The sequence below is a fragment of the Nerophis ophidion genome, linkage group LG10, assembly GCF_033978795.1.
Source record: "Nerophis ophidion isolate RoL-2023_Sa linkage group LG10, RoL_Noph_v1.0, whole genome shotgun sequence".
In the NCBI taxonomy this organism is placed as follows: domain Eukaryota; kingdom Metazoa; phylum Chordata; class Actinopteri; order Syngnathiformes; family Syngnathidae; genus Nerophis; species Nerophis ophidion.
In genome coordinates this window covers 10,122,574-10,145,353 of record NC_084620.1, presented here as the reverse complement: position 1 = coordinate 10,145,353, position 22,780 = coordinate 10,122,574, and the positions used below count along the sequence as shown (strand labels likewise).

The 22,780-nt window shown below is 36.3% G+C and overlaps 1 protein-coding gene across 2 annotated transcripts in view; it reads left to right on the top strand.

The window, feature by feature from the left end:
* ube2h (ubiquitin-conjugating enzyme E2H (UBC8 homolog, yeast)) overlaps positions 1–12,292 on the top strand; it is a 29,008-nt gene extending 16,716 nt beyond the window's left edge. Inside the window, exons 2-7 of one of the 2 annotated variants that reach the window (XM_061912253.1) lie at positions 3,033–3,109; positions 4,092–4,166; positions 4,258–4,297; positions 8,243–8,295; positions 10,487–10,615; positions 10,686–12,292. In XM_061912253.1, the coding sequence (XP_061768237.1) occupies positions 3,033–3,109; positions 4,092–4,166; positions 4,258–4,297; positions 8,243–8,295; positions 10,487–10,615; positions 10,686–10,810 (499 nt within the window). In that variant the 3' untranslated portion in view covers positions 10,811–12,292. The remainder of the gene's footprint in view (positions 1–3,032; positions 3,110–4,091; positions 4,167–4,257; positions 4,298–8,242; positions 8,296–10,486; positions 10,616–10,685) is intronic. The other variant, XM_061912254.1, reaches the window with a different exon arrangement.
* Positions 12,293–22,780: the final 10,488 nt, after the last annotated feature.

Genomic DNA, 22,780 nt, shown 5'->3' with positions numbered 1-22,780 from the left:
AGGGCAAATGGTTTGGAGTTTATAACTATGTACCATATTATTTATACATTTTTTTCAAAATGTCTTATTTTTCAATATACTGAATACTGGTACATATATGTGTATATATTGTGTCTGCTGATGTAGTTCTGTTGTAGAAAGACTGATACCCATAGAAAGGCTGATACGGATACACGGCAAATATGGGAGGACTTTTTTGACTGCCCGTTGCCGTGAGATGCCATATTCAAACTAATCTACAAAACTACTATCCATGTGCAAAATCGTTATTTTCAAATTAAAATTATTTATAACTTCTTACCCACAGGGAAAATGTTAAAACAACGGAATATGACAGAGTCAGATAATTGCCGATTTTGTTGTCAGGAATCTGAATCCACCCTGCTTTTGTTTTGGTATTGTCATGTTGTGTCTTCCTTTTGGGTGGAAGTTGAAAAAATGGTTTGTTTATGAAGCTTGATGTAGTTTCTGTTATTTTAGGAGAGTTCCTTGACAGTCATGATTTAATTAATTTAATTATAGTACTCGGTAAAATGTTTATTTTTAAGGCCAAAAACAGATATTCACTTAGTATTACTTTCTTTAAAACATTTATTCAGTATTTTTTCACTTTAGAAAGATATATGATTTAAAACGATAATGATGCCAAAAGACATAAAACAAATGGGAAGTTTCTCAAAGGCTTATTTTAAAAATGTAATTATGTTTATAGATATGCAACAGCAGCAGCATATATGCTATCTGTTGTTGTGTTCTCTATTTTTAGTGTACAAAAATGAAGGTTTGTGTTACTGAGTCAGACCTGGACATAATATGGACTATACACAAATGCTTATTATGAAAATGTAATTTTGTTTATAAATTATATGCAATCTGTTGTTTCCCTAATTTTTCGTTGTACATGGATGAAGGTGTGTGTTGCTGAGCCCGACTTGGACATTATCTGGACTGGACCTGGTTTTAAAAACCCCTGAAACAAATCTATTTACATTAATAACCTGGTCTGGTGAAGATAAGGTCCTTCTTTATATATGTAAAAAAATCCATCCATTTCTACCGCTTATTCCCCTGTGGGTCGCGGGGGCCGCTGGTGCCTGTGTACACCTTGGACAAGTCGCCGCGTCATCGCAGATGTTTGTAAAAAAATAAGATAAGGTAAATAAAAAACATTTTCTTGGATAAAAAAGAAAGTAAAACAATATAAAAACAATTACAAAAAAATAGTAATTAATGAAAATGTTAGTGGACCAGCGGCACACACAATCATGTGTGCTTCTGGGACTGTGTCTCTTGCAGACTGTATTGTCTATGTTGTGGGAACCAGAATTTTGGTAGCAGAAATAAACAACCCCTTTTGTGTGAGCGGATGGGGATGAGTGTGAATGGGGGAAGGAGGGTTTTTTTGGGGTTGATGCACTAATTGAAAGTGTATTTTGTGTGTTTTTTTATGTTGATTTAATAAATAAATTATAAAAAACAAATATTGGCGCTGATAATCGGTCGATCTGTAGTATAAATACTTTTTGAACATTGTAACATTGTCACTAGAGTGCAACGGTTATTAATTATAATAACCGTTATCATTTTGGTCACAGTAACCGTGATATGAAACTGTAATATCATTGCATATCTAGACCGTACCATATATATCATAAGGAGAGTTCCCAATCCGCTGTTGTTATTAGTACGATAATACCAGTAAAAAAATAAGTATTGTGTATTTTATGTAAAATGTAAACATGGTAGGTTATAGGTTACTAAGAGCTGGCAGCTACTGTACACAACTGCTAAGCACACAGTAGCATAGACGTACGTAATAGGTGTCCTTCATTGTACAATATTGCAGTCTAAAACAGCCCATTTGTCAATATGAAAAACATTCAAATATTTATATTTGAATATTACTTACACATACAAAAACTCTATGGCAGAAGTGTATTGGAAAGTATCCAGTAACAAACTTGTCTGCATCACTTACTGTGTCATGAGGTCATACCTATCATTGTTCTCTGTTTGATTCATTTCACTTGATTAAACCTTTTCTAACATTCCACACTACAAAATGCTAAAAGTATGCATAGTTCCTGCCGATATTGTATCGGATCAATATCGGTATCGGTCAATGCTCGAGAATCGGCATCAAACCGGAAGTGGAAAAGTTGTATTGAGACATTTACTCGACCTATATTGATTCTGTGTAGCGTATTCGACCGTGTGTGTGTGTGTGTGTGTGTGTGTGTGTGTGTGTTTGTGTTTGTGTTTGTGTTTGTGTGTGTGTGTGTGTGTGTGTGTGTGTGTGTGTGTGTGTGTGTGTGTGTGTGTGTGTGTGTGTGTGTGTGTGTGTGTGTGTGTGTGTGTGTGTGTGTGTGTGTGTGTGTGTGTGTGTGTGTGTGTGTGTGTGTGTGCATAAAAAGATAATGACACTCGCTGCTCGCTACAGATTATGACTTATCTATACTAATCCAAGGTAAATGAAGGGTGTGTACAGAGTATGCAAGTCTGGTTTCACTGCAATGTCAGTCTCTTTTGACCAGGTTTGCTATGTACCTGAACAAGCAAGAAACACGTTTAGAAGTACACATCAAACTGCACAATCTTACTGGGAAGATGCTATTAGCGAAGCATAATAACTGTTTGCTCCTTGTAAACTACCTCCTGCAATCAGTCCTTAGAAAGTCCAGACAGGGACACCTCTCTTTGCTTTTGCCAGAGCTTAAAATAACCCCCCTGCTCAGTTTGCTTTAACCCTTCGGGATGGGGTTTGGGGGGGGTGTTCAGCGCCTATAACTGAGATACACGCTGGACGAGGACTGATGGGGTTTTTGGGGGGGGGGGTGTTCAGCGCCTATAACTGAGATACACGCTGGACGAGGACTGACAAGCCAGCTGCTACTGTGTGCAGCTCAGTCAGCACACATCACCTAAAATGGAAAAAAAATCCAAAGCACCACCACTCTTGATCATACACACAAAATAAGAAATTGTAATCTGTGCAAGTTGTGTTTTTGTGTTGTTCTTGACCACATGTTCAGCATTGAGAGCAAACATGAAGTCACCATTCTCAGCGGACTCAACGAATTTGTAGTGAAGTTTTTTGGACCACAGGGAAGTAAGTAGAAGTTGACATTATCTATGAACCAAAAAATACTCAAAAATCATAAAATTGTAACTGTAAATATGATAATACACATGTTAAACTACTCAAAATGGAAATTGGCCCATCTCAGGCAACATTTTCTCTGTACAATCTCGCTATGGCGAAGATGACCCTTTTGAGGAACCGGAGTGAGATCTGGCTACTACATAAACTATAACCACATGTCATGCTAATAGCATGTTGAAACTATGCATATTACAAATATTCAACCAAAAACATGTATTTTGAAACATAACATAAAAAAAAACTAAGTACCAAACCTTTCAGATATTGAATAAACCTACAAATTCATTAATGAAAATATTTTTAGCCCTGCCGTGGCCTCCAGAGATTCGAAGTTGTTCAGAGTAAAAATGCTTAAGTGTGAATTTGTAAAATAAATTGTTTTTGTTTTTAAAGAAAATTAAAGTATATTTGGTGTAAGGAATAACACAAACATGGACAAAATATAACATTTCTGAATGATTTAAATGATGACCGTTTAATTTTAGGAAGCAGAGCAACGCCACAAATCCTATTTTTCCAATGTTCAAATTCATATAACTGTGCAATTATACTAATTGTTGAATACAAACATGTTTAACAGTTAATTGTATATTACATTGTATTTCCTAAAGACACAAATGGCACTAATTCAGTAAAATGGCCTCATAAAGTGCATAATTTTTACATAGTTTGTTAGAAAAAGCCCTGTAACATGAATCAACACACTCAAAGCTTAATTGGAGCTTAATTTGAGTTCAAATTTAACTATTTATTGTGTACAGTATAAAGAAAGTACACCTGGCTTTAATACTTGAGTTTGCTTGAGAAAAAACAGGAAATCATTTGCCACCCTTCAAACCACAAAAAAAGTGACTACTATTTAGTGTGCAAGCAAAGCCCATACAGGAAGTACTGTGATGTCCTCTTACAATTTGTGTCTTCCATTCAGCGCCGTACGAGGGTGGCGTGTGGAAGGTGCGAGTGGATCTCCCTGATAAATATCCTTTCAAATCACCGTCAATAGGTACACTTTTTCTCTCTCTCTCTGTCTCTCTCTCTCTCTCAAACACACAGCATGTAAAAATATATTTTAATGCTGCTCTCTGCTTTTTCAGGATTCATGAACAAGATTTTCCATCCCAACATTGATGAAGCGTAAGTTTACACTGTTGGGGGACATTTTCTACCATTCAGTTCATCATTATCCAGAATGGTTTCTTTAAAAATGTCCAAGTGAAAATGTCATTTTGAGCCCACTTCTATCATGCTATTAACTAGCATTCATGTAAACAATTCAATTTGCTGTTTTGCTCTTCCAAGTTTTTTTTATTTTTCCACAAGATGGTGTTTGTCTTTTTCCCCCATTCAAAGCATGCAGCAAAATTTCTAACCTACTGAAATTGCAATTTGCAATTTCCCTGAGAAAAAAAAATGCAATCAGCAAACTTGGGGGATGTTCATTCAGTTGTTTCATTTTGTAGAGAAAAGCAGATCACAGACATGACACAAGGCTATTGTCATTTCAAATTTAAAACGCACTGTCTTCAAGAAATGCTAAAAGAAATAAAGAAAATAAATGGTGGTAGTCAGGAACAATTAATTTTTTAGATGAAGCAGAGGGAAATTACACAATCACTTAATTCTGAGGTAAAAGAAATGATGCAATCACTCTGTAATCGTTCATTGCCAAAGCTAACAGCTGCGTCAGATTAAATGTGTTCATTAGTCTGCATTTAAAAAAGTCCTCACACCTTGGAGAGCTTTTGCACCAGGTGGATTGACATGAATCATGGTTTCAACATGAACAATATCAGTTGAAACAAAAGGTTATCAAACTTATTTAAGAAGGTCAATCATCATGCAATGTTGCAAAAGATGTTAGTTGTTATCTATGAATGTTCTCATTCATCCAGGTCATTGTATTCTCAGGGCATTTGGACAGTTTGGTTTGTCTTAGAAGACGGTTCGGCGTATGAACTAATGAAACCTACTTGGATGAAAGGCAAAACGTTTTTTAAGAAAGACCAAACAGTCCAGTTGCAATCGTTTGAATGACCTGAGAATGTTGTTTGCTTACAGTCAACTGTGTGTAAAAGCTTGTAAAAGGCCATCAGTAGGAGTCCAAGGAAAACATTAAATCATCAAGACTGAAAACTTCAAGCAATATGTCTTCAAAACAAAAAATGCACAGCTAAACAAATGAAGAACAAACAGGTGGAAACTTGAAGCACTGTCTGTGACCAAATTGTAAAAAAAATGGCCAAAGGAAATGGGATTTAAATACAGAAAAGCTTAACGAAAGCTGTCATTAACACCTAAACAGAAAATCACTTTATTCCAATGAGCTAAAGAGAAGCAATCATGTGATATGGATGACTGGATGAAAACTACTTTCAGTGATGAATTGCCAATTAGCGTCGGGTAAGGTAATGATCCTGGAACATTTGTTAGGTGGCGTTCCAGTGAGATTTATAAAGACGACTGCCAAAAGAAAACATGCACATTTACACATTGATGATATGGGGTTGCATATCAGGGAATGGCTCTGGGGGAGATGGCTGTCATATCTCCAATAAATGCACACATTTACATTGGCTTTTTGGACACTTCCTATTCCGTCAATTGATGTTTGGGGATGATGATTTTTCAGGATGAAAATGCATCTTGCATACAGCAAAAACTCTATTTTATGAAAGATACAGAAGGACAATGTCGTGGTCTGCAATCAAATGAAAATCTGTGGTGGAAGTTGAAAAGTGGTCAATGATAAGACTCCAACTTGAACAGCTGATCAGACAACAGCAATCACAGAAAGTTGGAGCAATATTGATGAAGAGTACTTTTTGTCACTCTTGGCTGTTAAAAAGTCCAGATATGGTGCAACACAGTACTAGTGATAGCGGTGTGTTGTAATGTTTGGTTTTCATGAATCCATAATCTTTTCCTTAAAATTGAATGATTACACCATTTTCTGATTAAAAAAATAAACTTGTTGACTATCGCAATTTGTTTTTTTGATTAGTTTCTTGAAACCTGTTAGTGGGCATTAAAAATGACTAATAATTTTGTGCCATGTCTTCTAGCTGCTTTTTTCCACAAAATGAAAGAAACTGAATGAACATATTATATTCCAAGTCTGCTAAATCCATCATTTTTTCCAGGGGTTGTATTAGCTTTGCTTTTGCTATCCACTTCATGCGTGTTACTTTTAAATAGAATAAAATAACCATTTTAATAGTTTAAAATTAGTTGTAGCACCTAACACAAAAAGTTTACCAACGTATGTGCGACTTTGAAGAAATTTTGTAAACTATTTTTGTCAATATTGGAACCAATTTAGAGCAAATAATTCCAGAAAACCGGGTCAGTGGAGGATTTGAATGACATTGCAGATAGAAAACTCGATGTTCTTCAAAAATGTGACAAAAAGGAAATAATCAAAATTGTCAAGAAATGAAAAGGCAAAACCTCAACTGAATGAAACAAAATATATACAAAAGCGATAAAAAACAGTTATTGAACACATTTCAGAATCTTTAATGAATATCTGCAATCTCTTTTCAAACAGGCACATCCCAAAACAAAATGTAAATAACAAAAGTTGTATTTATAAGAATGCAGACAAATGTTTGCAAATTACAGACCTGTATTTTTACTTCCACAGTTTTCAGAAATTTTTCAAAAATTATTCAACAGCAGATTGGACACATTCATTATTAAAAGCGGAACACTCACTAAAAATCATTACGTATACAGAGCTAACATTTCATCATCTAACTTAAGTATTTGACACAATTAATCATATCTTAATCAACAAAATAGAGTGGTATGGCATCAGAGGGTTGGTCTTGAATTAGGTAAAAAGCTACTTAACCATAGGAAGCAATACATGAAGCTAAAAGAACAAACGTCTACAGAGCTAAATATATCTTGTGAACAAAATTGTAAAATTTTTATATAAACATTTGTAAAGTTACAAAAGACCAAAAGTTAGTATTATTTGCAGACAACGTGACTGCATTTTGTTCGGGGGAAAACACACACATGCTAATATAAATGATAATGGAAGAAATGAACAAAATAAAGAGAGCAGCCCTTTGAGATGTTTGGGCTTCAGGGCGATATAAGTTAACTTTGATCGATTGATTGATTGAGATGGTTTCACAAATACGGACTATATTTGAATCTCAGTAACACAAAAATAATGCTATTGGGTAACAACAGAAGAGAAAATCAAACAGAAATATAAATAGACGGACATTGAAAGAGTAAAATAAAACATTTTAGTGTATTAAAAGACAATAAAATGAACTAAAAAAGCTAATATAAAAATATATAACATAAGGTGGTAAATATTTCAATAATAAATGAAGCAAAATATGTTCCCAAACAATCAATCCAAAATTTACTGTGCTAAAAAGGTAATTTGGGGTCCTGTCGTATCGTATGAATTCCAAGAAAAAATACATGATCCACAAATATCTGTTAATGTATTGCAATGCCTATCACAAACGCCAATCTCTTGTTGATATTTTTTTTTTTGTCCCTCAGCTTACACAGGCAGCTAGCAGTTAACTTTGTATGTTATACACAGTGTGGAGCGCTCCCTTAAATTATTCATAGAATATAATAAACATGTTAAGCAGGATCCGATAAGAAGGCATGCTTATCGCTAAGCAACATGCAAAATAAGTGCTAAGTGAAGTTTAAGAAGCTGTAAGCGTTACAGCAAACCGTAAACAGTTATTTAGTCATCATGTGGGCCACCTGACATAGGAGTTGTAGCTCTCAATACAATGACAAAAATGATATCATTAGGATCTAGTGAACCATTATTGAAAGTGTGACGGTACTTCTGACATGTAAAATAATGCACTTGGACACAAATACGCACGTTTTTTACCCAATTGACAAAAGTCGATCAAGCACTTTGTTGTTTCCCGCCCATTATTTAGAGCCTAGACTAGAGGCATCTGTGAGGATGTCTTCATTACGACTCCCCTGTCAAAATAAGGAAGAAAGACATTAATGTTGATTCTTCTCATCTTGGCAAACTACAGCAATAAGCACATGTATTAACACTTTGCTACTGTGCTCCAGGTCAGGAACTGTTTGTTTAGATGTCATCAACCAGACGTGGACAGCTCTTTATGGTGAGTATACATACGTGTGTGTGTGTTTGTGCGCGTGGGTAATCTTCTTACAGAGGGCAGAGGTGATTGCTAATGAGGCAATGCCCTCGCTTAAAAAGGTCAGAGGCCTTTGTTGGGGTTGATTGGGTGTAGTCCGCTCCAAGAGAGACACCCCTTTTATTTCCAGACTTTTTTTTAAGGTCCCTTATTATTTTTATCAACAATGTTAAAAAGTGTGTCCAAAAAATGTGTATTGAAAGTATGCTGTTCACAATCTAGCCTGGATGCTGGAATTTTAGACCAGTGAAAATGCTAATGAACTGTTTGTCCACACCAAGTGTGTGTCTCTAAAGAGCACTTTTGCTCATTCATCCACTTTAAAAAAAAAAAAAATCAATAATCTGTACTTGTGTAAACCTAATAGACGTCCTATATCACAAGTCTGGAGCAGGCTAAAACGATGGCTTTATTTTAAGACATGTAGCGAAACCTACATCCTTCCCGAAAGCTGTCTTCTGAAGCGCTGGGCGTCGACATATGGAGCACTTGTCCAACGTAATAGTTGTCATACATTACATACAAGTATGTCACATTAAGAGATGGACAGGAGGGCACAGACGTGCGGGTCAAAGTTAAAGTACCAATGATTGTCACACACACCCAAGGTGGGGTGAAATGTGTTCTTTGCTTTTGACCCATCCCCTTGATTACCCCCTGGGAGGTCAGTGGTGCAGTGGGCAGCAGCGGTGCCAACCCTTGATGCTGAGTGCCAAGCAGGGAGGTAATGGCTCCAATTTTTATAGTGTTTGGTAAAATTCGGCCGGGATTTGAACTCACAACCTACTGATCTCAGGGCGTACACTCTAACCACTGGGTAGGTCAGAGGTGGTCTTGTGGGGCGGTATAGCTCAGCTGGTAGAGTGGCCGTGCCAGCATCTTGAGGGTTCCAGGTTCGATGCCCGCTTACGCCATCCCAGTCACTGCCGTTGTGTCTTTGGCGAGACATTTTACTCACCTGCTCCCAGTGCCACCCACACTGGTTTAAATGTAACTTAGATATTGGGTTTCACTATGTAAAGCGCTTTGTCACTAGAGAAAAGCGCTATATACATATAATTCACTTCACTATGTCCATAAGAAAGGAGGATTTTCCCTAACGACACCAATGCTCCCAGTTGTTACAGCTCCCACATCTGTAGCTGATTGAATGATATAGTTGGGCAAAAAAGTATTTAGTCAGCCACCGATTGTGCAAGTTCTCCCACTTAAAATGATGACAGAGGTCTGTAATTTTCATCATAGGTACACTTCAACTGTGAGAGACAGAATGTGGCAAAAAACATCCAGGAATTCACATTGTAGGAATTTTGAAGAACTTATTTGTAAATTACGGTGGAAAATAAGTATTTGGTCAACCATTCAAAGCTCTCACTGATGGAAGGAGGTTTTGGCTCAAAATCTCACAATACCTGGCCCCATTCATTCTTTCCTTAACACGGATTAATCGTCCTGTCCCCTTAGCAGAAAAACAGCCCCAAAGCATGATGTTTCCACCCCCATGCTTCACAGTAGGTGTGGTGTTCTTGGAATGGAACTCAGTATTCTTCTTCCTCCAAACACGACGAGTTGAGTTTATACCAAAAAGTTCTATTTTGGTTTCATCTGACCACATGACATTCTCCCAATCCTCTGCTGTATCATCCATGTATCCATTTTGGTATAAACTCAACTCGTGTTTGGAGGAAGAAGAATACTGAGTTGCATCCCAAGAACACCACACCTACTGTGAAGCATGGGGGTGGAAACATCATGCTTTGGGGCTGCTTTTCTGCTAAGGGGACAGGACGACTGATCCGTGTTAACGAAAGAATGAATGGGGCCATGTATCGTGAGATTTTGAGCCAAAACCTCTTTCCATCAGTGAGAGCTTTAAATGGTTGACCCAATACTTATTTTCCACCATAATTTGCAAATAAATTCTTTAAAATTCCTACATGGTGAATTCCTGGATTTTTTTTTTCACATTCCGTCTCTCACAGTTGAAGTGTACCTATGATGAAAATTACAGACCTCTGTCATCATTTTAAGTGAGAGAACTTGCACATCCGGTGGCTGACTCAATACTTTTTTGCCCCACTGTAGATGTGTGTGGAAGGTGTGTAGCGAAGCCTACTTTGTGGTGTGAGTTATTATTATTATTTTTTTTTTCTAGACCTGACCAATATCTTTGAGTCGTTCCTGCCGCAGCTGCTGGCCTACCCCAACCCCATCGACCCTCTGAACGGCGACGCCGCCGCCATGTACCTGCACAGGCCAGAGGAGTACAAGCAGAAAATCAAAGGTATGATCCAGGTGGACCAAAGGGTTGGCCGTTGTTGCTGCCCTCCATGAAACATATTGTGTCCCTGCAGAGTACATCCAGAAATATGCAACAGAGGAGGCGCTCAAGGAGCAGGAGGAGGGTGCCGGCGATTCCTCGTCCGAAAGCTCCATGTCCGACTTCTCCGAGGACGAGGCCCAGGACATGGAGTTGTAGTGGACCCCCAATCCCCCCCCGTCCCGCCTCTTGATAAGCCCCACCTCCTCCTCCCTTACTCCCCACAGAGACTATATTTGATTTCCTAACCATGACAAAGCAGACTTATAATATTCATATTTAAACACTTTTGATTTTTATTATTATTATTATTAATACTAAACAAGGATTTTTATGAATGATCTAGCCTGTAGCGCCCCCTCCCGTCACCCCTGTATTTTCTTCACGCTCCCTGTGTGCGTCAATCGCCTCGGGACGAGGCTAAGACAGTATTTGAGACGCACAATCACACACAGGGTACCAAGCAGGACAACACAAACCTTCTTTCCACCCCTTTTTTTCTTTCAACAAAGCGTGACGCACCTGAACGAACAACATGGCTTCCTTGGCTTGGGATTCAGTGTTCAGTGTCTTCGCTCCCTCCGATACAAACATGTCAGTCCAGGTATACTAAAGGACCTGAGGATGCAGTAGTTGGTTTGTGGACTTTTACTTTTCTCCTCGACGACGGAGGACAAGAGCACATTTCTTAACTCCACTTCCTGTCATGTGACCCCCGGACAATCTTCAAAGACTTTGGGAAGCAAAGCTAGCGCACATCCGACAAATAGATACTAGCGCTCACGGCTACGTAGTTAGTTAGCGTCTGTGGTGTGATGAAATGTAAAAGATGCTACGTTTGTACAGGTGTTTCTTAGCCTACTTTCACTTCCTACAAAGGGGTCCTGCATCTCCAGTGTTCGCTTATGTTCGCAAGGACACACAAGAAATCTTACCTTTGCAGCCGCCACTGTTTCATCAATTAGAAAGGAGTTTTTTGTTTTAAAAACAAAAAGTAATCCAGATTGGAATTCTTGCTTTTTTTTTTTCTTTTTTTTTTACCACAGTGCAGTATTGTACTGGACTCCTGTAATCCCACATGGAAAGTTCTTCAAAAGGCTAAACAAATACTGATTTGTGTCCGCAAACGGCTCTCTTTATGTTCACGCGTGTAGGTTTTGTTTTTAAACGAAGCTTTGTGCACCTGCTGGGTAATCAAGTGATGGTGTACTCCGTTTGCTGTGGAAAGCTAATTTAAACTCTTACCTTCACATATAATCCTTCAAACTAAAGAGCAACTTAAATGCTTTTATTTAACAAAACCTCTTAACTGCCCTTGGTTCAAAAGTGAAGGATGATGCATTCAGGGACCGTCCAAGGTTTTTTCCTCCCCGTTATTGTGCCCAATTATCCCACACCGCAGCATGTTCTTTTTCATTTTTAGATATTTTCTGACAAAAGACATGCACCCTTGGTTTTATTCATACTCACCACTGTTCTGTATTTTTTTTCTTTGCATTGTAAAGTGGGCATGCTTTGTCAAACAAAAAAGGACAAATGCTCTCCATGGAATAGGCTTATAACCTCATAAATAGTGGTGTAAAAAAAAAAAAATACTGTTATAACTTCTCTTTTTTTAATAAAACATTTAATGTGTATAAACTGGCTCCTGTCTCGTTATTAAAGCCTCTTTATGGTTTTGTGCACAGTTAAAGCACCCAATGAAAAAAAAGTGTTCCGTTTTTACAAAGCTGCCTTGAACTTCCATGTTTGGCCGCAGGATGTCAGTGTTTCTCCATTTACTTTAATTATGCCTTTATGACCATATTAGGTTTGAAATTTGAATTAATTATACTTAATACTACATAATTATATTAGTGCTGCTATTACTATTGTTTTGTTTAATTAGGTACAAGCGGTAGGAAATGGATGGATGGATGGATAATTAGTATTTGCCCTCTGATTAACTAACCATAGACCTACATGCCACCCCCTTTTGTAGCTGTAGTTCTGGCCTTAAGCCAGAGGGTGGCGCCTTGAGGCCTTGCAACAGGCACGATGGCACCAATGATTGAAATGTGACATAAGGTATTTTAATCCGTTCCCTTCTAAAATGAAAAAAAATGTATTCTGTCACGCATTAATCTGCTGTTGCTTCCGGCACGTGACGTTACTGCTGATGTTTGTATGTTTTTTTTTTGTTGTCCAAATCTGCTTCTGTTGCCCTAAATTACTGACGTTAAAAATACAAAGAGAATGCAAGGACTAGCAGGTCAGTACGTTGTGTTATTTACATTTAATTGATACTGTCGGGTTCCTTTCTGCGGTTTGCTATTGTTAGAGAGATTTGTAGAACTTCATCACAAGATTTGTAGAACTTCATCACAACCTTATTTTTACTGTGAATTATTCAAAGTTTTATTGCAATGCAGTAGTTTATATTACGAGGTGTACCTAATATAAAATGCAAGGTATCTACAATAGAGCCCTGAGGAACGCCACTTATAATTGATTCCTCCTCTCTTTTTTTTTTTATACATTAGATTCCCTTTTTTTTAATTCAACATGTAGGACAAAGCCTTGTTGGTCTGAATGAGGCTGAGGATGAGGATGCTGACAAGGCAGCACTGACCTCCAGAGGTCCAGCAACCCGAGACACTCAATGAAATATTTAAAGCCTCCATTTTTATCCGCAGTGCAGGCCCTCCATGACGTCATGCCACACCCGGACTGGTCCTCTTGGAGCCTACAGCTGGTCATGTGACCCATGCTGCCGTTGCTTCCTTTTATGGTGCGAGCCGCCATGCAATCAATCGCTCTGTCGCAATGATGTACATTTTTAATGCATCTTCATAAAAGAGTATCAAGTTGGTTGCAGGCTTTGTAAACTTAATCAGCTCGGGTTCAGGTCGTGGAGGTCGAGACTTTGGTCTTTGGATGACTCACTCAAGGACTCGGGAGCATTGTGCGTGTAAAACACATTGAAATATTGTTCAGAAAGATTCTGAAATGTTTTTTGATTTGATTTATGTCCTCTTTGGTCACATGGTATTATGATCAATTTCTACTCTAAAATTACACATATTGATAAGCATGCAGTAAAAGGAAAATGCTAATACCGTTTTTTCTACTGATATATTTTTACTTTTTTTTTTTTTTTAAGTTAACAGGTTAAAACCAATCTGAAGTCATCACATGCAAAGCAGTTTAATATATATTTCTATGAAAATAACAAAAGTAGTAGTAGAACTGTAGTATAGTAGTCTGATATGATATTGAAATGTCATTTTTGTTTTTAGAGTTTCAATAATCTTCCTAATTTCAAATTTTATGATGCTGAAACCTTTATTTTTAAATGTATTTTTCTGTATTATTATCATTGTTAGATTTTTGCTCTATTTTTTTCTGCCTCCACAGTGCTCTCCTTTTAGAACGATTTTTTAAATAATTGTAGTATAATTAGTTTTATTTTACAATCTATTTTAAAATACTTTTTAATACTATCATTGCATTTAAGTTCTGTATTTATTACCGTCCATTTGTCAATTGTATGAATTGATATTGTAATGCATTGTTTAATGTTTTTCTTCAACACAGAATTAATACACAAATCTTAATACATAGTAATATTCACTGGATGTTTTTAAAAAAATTATTTCAGTGCTACTTTTTAATACACTAAACTTTTTCCCAATTTTTTTTCACTGCATTTTTTAAACTGATCCTTCTGTAATTAAATGAATCGTTATTATTACTATTATTTAATTGTTTGATAATAAAATATAATCAATTATTATAAACACGTTATATATTTAGTTGGATTTTTATCATTATAATATGTTATGTTAGTTTTTATTTTATTTTCCAGATTGACATTTTTAATCAACTGTAGTATTATTATTGTTTATTGTTTAATGGATATATAATAGGTTATTTTTAAAATAGTTTTGCAATTATTTTAGGCTTTTTCTTAACACACACACACACACACACACAGTGTATATACTGTATGCAGTATATATATATATACATACATACACACATATATATATATATATATACAGTTTGCACACCTATACTCAAACATGATATTTAGCATTGATAATATTTTAAACGTAATCAATAAAAATATGTAGATTTCTTGTATTGAATTAAGTGTGCCTAATGAAGTGTCCATTCCTGATTACATTTGATAAGGTCCTAATTATTTTATGTCTGGCATCATCCGATCCTCACTTATTTTAAATATGTATGATCCAACAGGTGATCTGAGGCTCAGGTGTCGCTCATCACTCATTTTGGTAAACCAGCACCTTTTTAATATTACAAGACCCCCCCACCCCCACTTGTGCAGGTATCTAATTATTCGGGACAGCAGGTGAATGCAGAAAGGAGGTAGGTGCTGATGTATAAATGCAGCGTTTTTGCATCTTCACTGACAGTTCCACAGGAGATCATCCTCCTCCTCATCGCCGTCATCATTATCATCATCATCATCATCATCATCAATATCATCCTCATCATCAAGCAGGTTGTATGTTTTTCTCTGTTGTCCTGTGGAAGTCCTCACTGGCCATATGGACGCTGTCATTTGATCTGTGTGCATGCGAGGAGCCACAAGCCTCCACTGTGTTCTCGTCCTGACAGACGGCGAGGAGGAGGACGCCAGCTTTAGCATGAAAGAAGTTCATTTGACATATTTTTGTCATATATCATGGAGAGTTATTGCCAATCTTCTGCTTAGCTGTTTACCAGGGCCTGCAGGCAGGCCTCCCCCACTGTTAGGCCTCTGTTGAATATGTGAGCCACAGTAGAAGTACTTCCTTTTATATTTACATTTGTCGTGTCATAATTATTTCTCTTTACAGGCATGCAACAAATGATCAAATAGTTGTACTGAATTTACTAAATGAATTCATCAGAAGGGTTCCTGACTTAAACGTATACGTTATGTTAGCTGATCTAAAATATGTACTGAAATATTACACTAGGAATTAAAAAAAATATACATACATTTTTTTTAAATATTAAAAAATACACTGTTCAACATTCGTGTACAGTTTTATCATTTTGAAGTTAATCTATAAAGGCTGCAGAAGCTAAGGCTGTAATATCTGATACATGTATTAAAACAGTGTTTAATATTTATATCAAATATTAAATATATACAAAATATGTTGTTCAATAAATTAGAATATTAAGATTATAAATATAAATTGTAAATTACTATATGTACTTTTAAGTCATTCATCAAAATGAGAATGATTAGCTTTATAAAGGCGTAATTCCTTTTAAATGTAAGAAGTCGTGCATCTGTGCGTTACAAATATCTATAAAACATGCATATTGATGTATTAAGATATTCACAAATACTGTATATTATTGTTATGCAGTTCACATGTTATTTTTTTATATTAATAAAGCTGCAGAGCAATGGCTGTGATATGGCAAATGCAAAACTATCTTAAATATGTGTTACAACAGTGATTCATATTGCTATTAAAATAAGAACTGTAAAGAAAATATGTATTAAAATTCATTAAAATATTAAGGATGGATAACAAATATAATTTTGTATTTTTAAATATTTTTTCAAATTAGCCTATTTAGCTGTATAAGGACATAATTTATTTTTAATGGACATCATTTCAATATACAGTATGCATTATATATATATATATATATATAGATGATGAAGTGCAAACACAAAAAAAGTATTACAAATGGTTTATTATTGCTATGAAATAAGAAATACACTGCAATATGTGCATGCATTTGGTTTAACTATATATTAAATAGTAAAATAGCTTAACAAAATGTAAATGAAAAGAAGTCACACATTATCATAAATTCCGACCTTTATATTTTATAACATTCATCCTGATGAAAGTAAAATGTAAAAAAATGTATAAAACAAAGAATGAGCTCTCTGATAAACCAACACAAAACAGTGTGTTTTTGGAAAAAATATATAAAAAAATGTTGGATAAAAAGCACATTTAAAAAGAAAAATAAAAATAAAAAAAAATACATTAAAATATTAAGGATAGATAACAAATATTATAAGGACACAATTTATTTTTAATCGACATAATCTCAATATACAGTATGCATAATATATATATATATATACATATATATATATATATATATAATACACAAATTATTAGTTTTTACTTTTTCGTTTTTTTTAAAGTCTGCAATATACAAAAAAAGAATAAAAAAATTGGTCATTATTGCTATGAAATAAGAATTACACTGCAATATGTGTGTTGAAAATGTGGAAATAATGACGGTATTTTAAATTGTATTATCAAAATGAAAAGTATTGGAAATGCATGCATTTATTTTAACTATATATTATGTAGTAAAATAGCTTAACAAGATGTAAATGAAAATAAGTCACACATTATGATGAATTGCGACCTTTATATGTTATAACATTCATCCTGATAAAAGGAACATGTAAAATAATATATAAAACAAAAAGTGTGTCTAGAAAAAATATCAGAAAATGTTAGATAAAAAGCACATTTAAAAAAAAAAAGAAGATTTTATTATTTTTTTTAAATATTATGGATAGATAACAAATATAATTTTGTATTTTTGAATATTTTTTCAAATGAGCCTAGTTAGCTGTATAAGGACACAATTTATTTTTAATGGACATAATTTCAATATACAGTATGCATATATATATATATATATATATATATATATATATATATATATATATATATATAAAGCTATGAAGAGCCACCTGCTGGAGCGCTCCCTTCTGCAGGCCAGGTAAAAAGGGGGCGGAGCATGGAGGGGGAGGAGCCGCGAGCAAAAGAGAGAGAGAGAGAGAGAGAGAGAGAGAGAGAGAAGCTTCCAAATTGATATTTGATACTCAGGAAGTTGAAGACGCTGCTCGGATTCTTCTTTTGTTTCATTGCAATTGTGCTCCTCCGAGATGCTGCTGCCAAAACTGCACTGCGACAACTTTTCCACACTTTACCGCCCTCCCCCCCCTTTCCCAAAAATAATATTTTTTTTCGTTGTTCTTGTTTTCATTCATCGATCATGTTGCTTGCAAACACTTCGCAGCTTCACTAATGACGCACGACGGCAGACCCTCAACAAGGTATGACACTTTTTTTTAAAAATGATTATTCACTCTTATATGTGCTGTTGTAATCATTTAATGTTAAAACCGGCCAAAACACGCAGAATAATTAAATTGTGCAAAAATGCACCAATTAGATAGAAATCGGTGGCTAAATTGTCACAGAAATGCACAAACTGTGCCTAAAAAATTTAAAAAATAATTATTATTTAGATTCAAACAACGTCTTCCAACGTGTGAATCACACTGCACCTGCCTGTGCACCTGCTCTATTATCATACAAGAAGAACAATTCTCCTTTAAAAAAACAAACAAAAAAAAAGCGTATATATATCCGAATAGCAAAACAATACAGTTGCATTTTTCAAATTTGGATTTAATTTTTAAATATCTATTATAAACAGGAGAAAATATAGAAAACATGTTTAAAATCTTGCAGCATTTAATATAATAAAATGAATGAAGGGCCTCAATTTTAAAAAGTGTACATGATGTAAATAATGTTGCATGGCATGAAGGATAAATCCTTCAGAAGTTGAGGATTAAAGCTACAGGAGGCTTAACGCTGGCGCAGACTAAACAGCCATAAATAAATATATATATTTTTTTAAATGTAAAAAAAATTACCCCCGGCTTGGCTTCATTAGATCAATATTTTTTTCAGTATTAAAAATGTAACTGTTGCAGAGAACACCCGTTTTATTGTACATGTGAGTCTTTATTGGTCTGCGTTTTGAAGGCAATTTCCAATTAGTTCAAGAGGAGGAAAAAAAAAAAAGAAATAATAAAAAAAAGTCATCATTTCTGAGACATAATGAGCTGCACTATGAAGATTTTATCAAAACAAACATCAAAGTAGTTTTTAGTGCTGATTATTGATCAGTGCAGGAAATGGCAAAGGAGCCATTTGGCCCGTCTGAGGAATCACTTAGTCGTCGTTTTCTGGATCAATGAGCACCGCCCGGGGCCAGCGTGCTAATGGGCCCAAGGGTGGGGCGTCTGAGGGTGGGTGAGTGGGGGTGCGATGGGGTAGTGTCCGATGTCAGCTGATCGCTACGAGGTACTGTTTCGTCTTCGCTCGTTGGACGATCTTGTCGCCCCCCCCCCCAACAAAAATTTTTGTTACCCGACTTGCCGCAGTGTCCCCGTTTGACCCCGTGGGGTTGTCGTCGGCCATTTTGTGACTCGGATGAGTTGCTGATTCATTGTCGAACGTGAACGCAGAAATGTGGGCGCTTGAACACGGATCCGTTCCGTCCCAAAACTTTTTTTCTATTCGTCGTCACAAGTTAGCATCACTCTTTGCTTCAAAAAAGGGTTCCTCTCGACTTTACGGTACTTTCTAAAAATATGGGATTTTTTCATCTGATCAGCCATTTAAGGACATATTTTCGCACTATCTGGACAATGACTTTAATGTGCGGTAACCTGTCTCCTTAGTTCTATTCCACTCATCATCTCATGGGGATTTAGAGTATTTTTTGCTGTGTCCAATCAGATTTTATCCACTATGCATCTCTTAGCCGATACAGGGCATTTTTGCATAAAATGGCCTGTCTCCTTGATTTGCTTCGGCTCTCAAGTCCATCAATTCGTAGTCTGGGCATCAATTATGTGATAAGATGGCAACGTGTCCAGGGTGCTCCCTGCCTACCGCCCGAGTGCAGCCCTAACCCCTAGTATATAATATTTTTAAACTACATACTACAGGCCATCGGCACCAGCGCCCCCAAAGGGAATAAACGGTAGAAAAAAGGATGGATGGATGGATACTAGAGGCCCTGTGATGAGGTAGCGACTTGTCCAGGGTGTACCCCGCCTTCCGCCCTATTGTAGCTAAGATGGGCCCCATCGCCCCCTACAACCCCTAAGGGAATAAGCGGTGGAAAAATGGATGAATGGACGGGCACATTTGAATAGTATCTACACCATTGCTTTGATGTTCTGTGACCTGTTTCCTTGAATCGCTTCCACGATTGACTCGCATTTTCGTCAACGCGTTGTTTTGGAATCAATTACAAGTATAGTTGAGTATTTTATTCTTCAAGCCACATTTGCGTAGTGTCTACATCATTGCTTTGATGTCCAGTGACCTGTCTCCTTCGTTCTCTTCCAAGTTTTGTGTATTATGTTCCTATTTTCCACCAAAATATGTCGGATGATCAAATCCACGTCCAAGCAGATTGCACCCGCTATGCTTCACTTGGCCATATTTGGCATATTTGCATTCAATTGCCGCAATGTGCTGTGACCTGTTTCCTTGATTCACTTTGACTCTCGACTCGCGTTTTGAATGATAGTAGTTTTGGTGTCAATTATGGTAAAGTTAAATATTTTTCACCTCTTCAAGCTATTAAAGGACATATTTTCGTATTTCTTAAACCAATGCTTTGATTTTCTGTGACCGTTTCAGAGGCCATTTTGAGTATTTTTAAGGGCATTAGCATGTCTGTGCCACTAGAGGGCATATTTGAAAATATTTAGGACATTGGGTACGACGTCTCCTTGACTCACTTAGTTTTTTCGCTTTTCTGCAGTTTTTTGGTGGTTTGAGCTATTTACCACTTATTTTAGCCACCAGAGGGCATATTTGAACGATGTGGACGATCGCTTTGATGTACGGTGAACCTGTCTCCTTCACTTGCTTTGTTCTTTTAGCGTTTCTACTTTTGACAGTTTTGCAAGCTGCTAGAAGACCAGGGATGCTCTTACCAGCTGGTCGTCCAATCAGTTTGCGCCCCCCCCTGTGCTTCTTTCTGGGCGCATATTTATGTGCTATCTGGTCAATTGTTTTAATCTGTTATGACCTGTCTCCTTCATTTGTTCGTTTTTTCAGCACTTCTGCTGTTTCCTGCCAGTTTAGATGACTACTGTGAGACCAAGGACAATTCCAGCTTGGTCAGTCAGGTTACGCCCACCAGAATTTCTTTTCGGTGGCATATTTGCGTACTATCGGGACACATTTGATCTGCTATGACCTGTCTCCTTCATTCTCGCAATTTTTTAGCACTTCTGCTCTTTCTCTGCAGTTTTGGAGGCTGCTTGACGTCCGAGGACCATCAGTGCTCTCTGTCTCACGTTGCATCCCCCTATGCTTCTTTTAGAGGGAATTGATGTAGGGCAGGGGTCACCAACACGGTGCCCGCGGGCACCAGGTAGCCCGTAAGGCCCAGATGAGTCGCCTGCTGGCTTTTTTTAAAAATAGCTCAAATAGCAGCACTTACCAGTGAGCTGCCTCTATTTTTTTAATTTTTTTTATTTACCAGCAAGCTGGTTTCGCTTTGCTCGACATTTTTAATCCTAAGAGAGACAAAACTCAAATAGAATTTGAAAATCCAAGAAAATATTTGAAAGACTTGGTCTTCATTTGTTTAAATAAATTCATAAATTTTTTTACTTTGCTTCTTATAACTTTCAGAAAGACAATTTTAGAGAAAAAAACACAACCTTAAAAATGATTTTAGGATTTTTAAACACATATACCTTTTTACCTTTTAAATTCCTTCCTCTTCTTTCCTGACAATTTAAATCTATGATCAAGTACATTTTTTTATTGTAAATAATAATAAATACATTTTAATTTAATTCTTTATTTTTGCTTCTGTTTTTTCAACGAAGAATATTTGTGAAATATTTCTTCAAACTCATGATTAAAATAAATAAAAAAATATTCTGGCAAATCTAGAAAATCTGTAGAATCAAATTTAAATCTTATTTCGAAGTATTTTTAATTTCTTTTGAAAAATGTTGTTCTGGAAAATCTAGAACAGTGGTCTCCAACCGGGCCGCAGCCCGATTGGTACCAGGCCGCAGAATAATTTTTTATTCATTCTTATATAAAAAAAAAAAAAAAATTATTTAATTTTTTTTATTTTTATTAAATCAACACAAAAAACACAATATACACTTACAATTAGTGCACCAACCACAAAAACCTCCCTTTTTCATGACAAAAACGTCCCTTTTTCATGACAAAGAAAAAAAAAAGAAAAAAAAAAAAGGGTTCCCCCCCTGGGCCGCGGGACAAATTATTAAGTGTTGACCGGTCCGCAGATACAAAAAGGTTGGGAACCACTGATCTAGAAGAAATAATGATTTGTCTTTGTTAGAAATATAGCTTGGTCCAATTTGTTATATATTCTAACAAAGTGCCGATTGGACTTTAACCTATTTAAAACATGTTGTCAAAAATATATATTGTGAGAAATCATTAAGATGATCAGTGTTTCCACAAAGATAAATATCATTAATTATTAATAATGACATGGAGTTAAAGGTAGATTGAGCAAATTGGCTATTTCTGGCAATTTATTCAAGTGTGTATCAAACTGGTAGCCCTTCGCGTTAACCAGTACCCAAAAAGTAGCTCTTGGTTTCAAAAAGGTTGGTGACCCCTGATGTAGGGACTTGTCTACTTTATTCGCTTCGCCTCTGTAGCCTTTCTGTGTTTTCTTAGCATTTTCAGAGGCCATTTTAAGTTGGATTCTGACTTTAAGGTGCAAAGATGAAAAAAAACAACAACACGCAAATGTCAATATTTGCTACTATATCTTAGAACAATGTCAATTTCCCATGAACATTTGGTTTTGTTGCTATTGTTCCATTTTAAGGGACGAGGTATGTTAGAAAATGTGCCATTTTGGACATGGGAGTCCGACAGGTTGTCCTACGTTGTGCAACACCTGCATAGCGAGGAATGTCCTTCGCGTTCTTCCTCACTTTTGTCTCTCATTGTCTGTCGTCTCCAGGTTGTCTCCAGCGTGTTGACACTGCCTCCTGTTCTGTGTATGGCACTGGTAGAATTCACTGTGACAGCTTGCTATCAGTGAATTACCATAGGGCCATAAACAGAGCAGAGAAAGATCCGCTGTTTTTTATTATTTTTTCGAATTTTTTTTTTAGGGTCGGATGCAGCAGTCCGTCCCTTTTTTTCCCTCTTCTTGTGCCCATTTTGGCACTAGCACATTTTTGCTTTTGTATATACGCTTTGAGCAATTATGTGTAGTGCCAATATGGGAGAAGACAGACTTGCATCGCTTTTG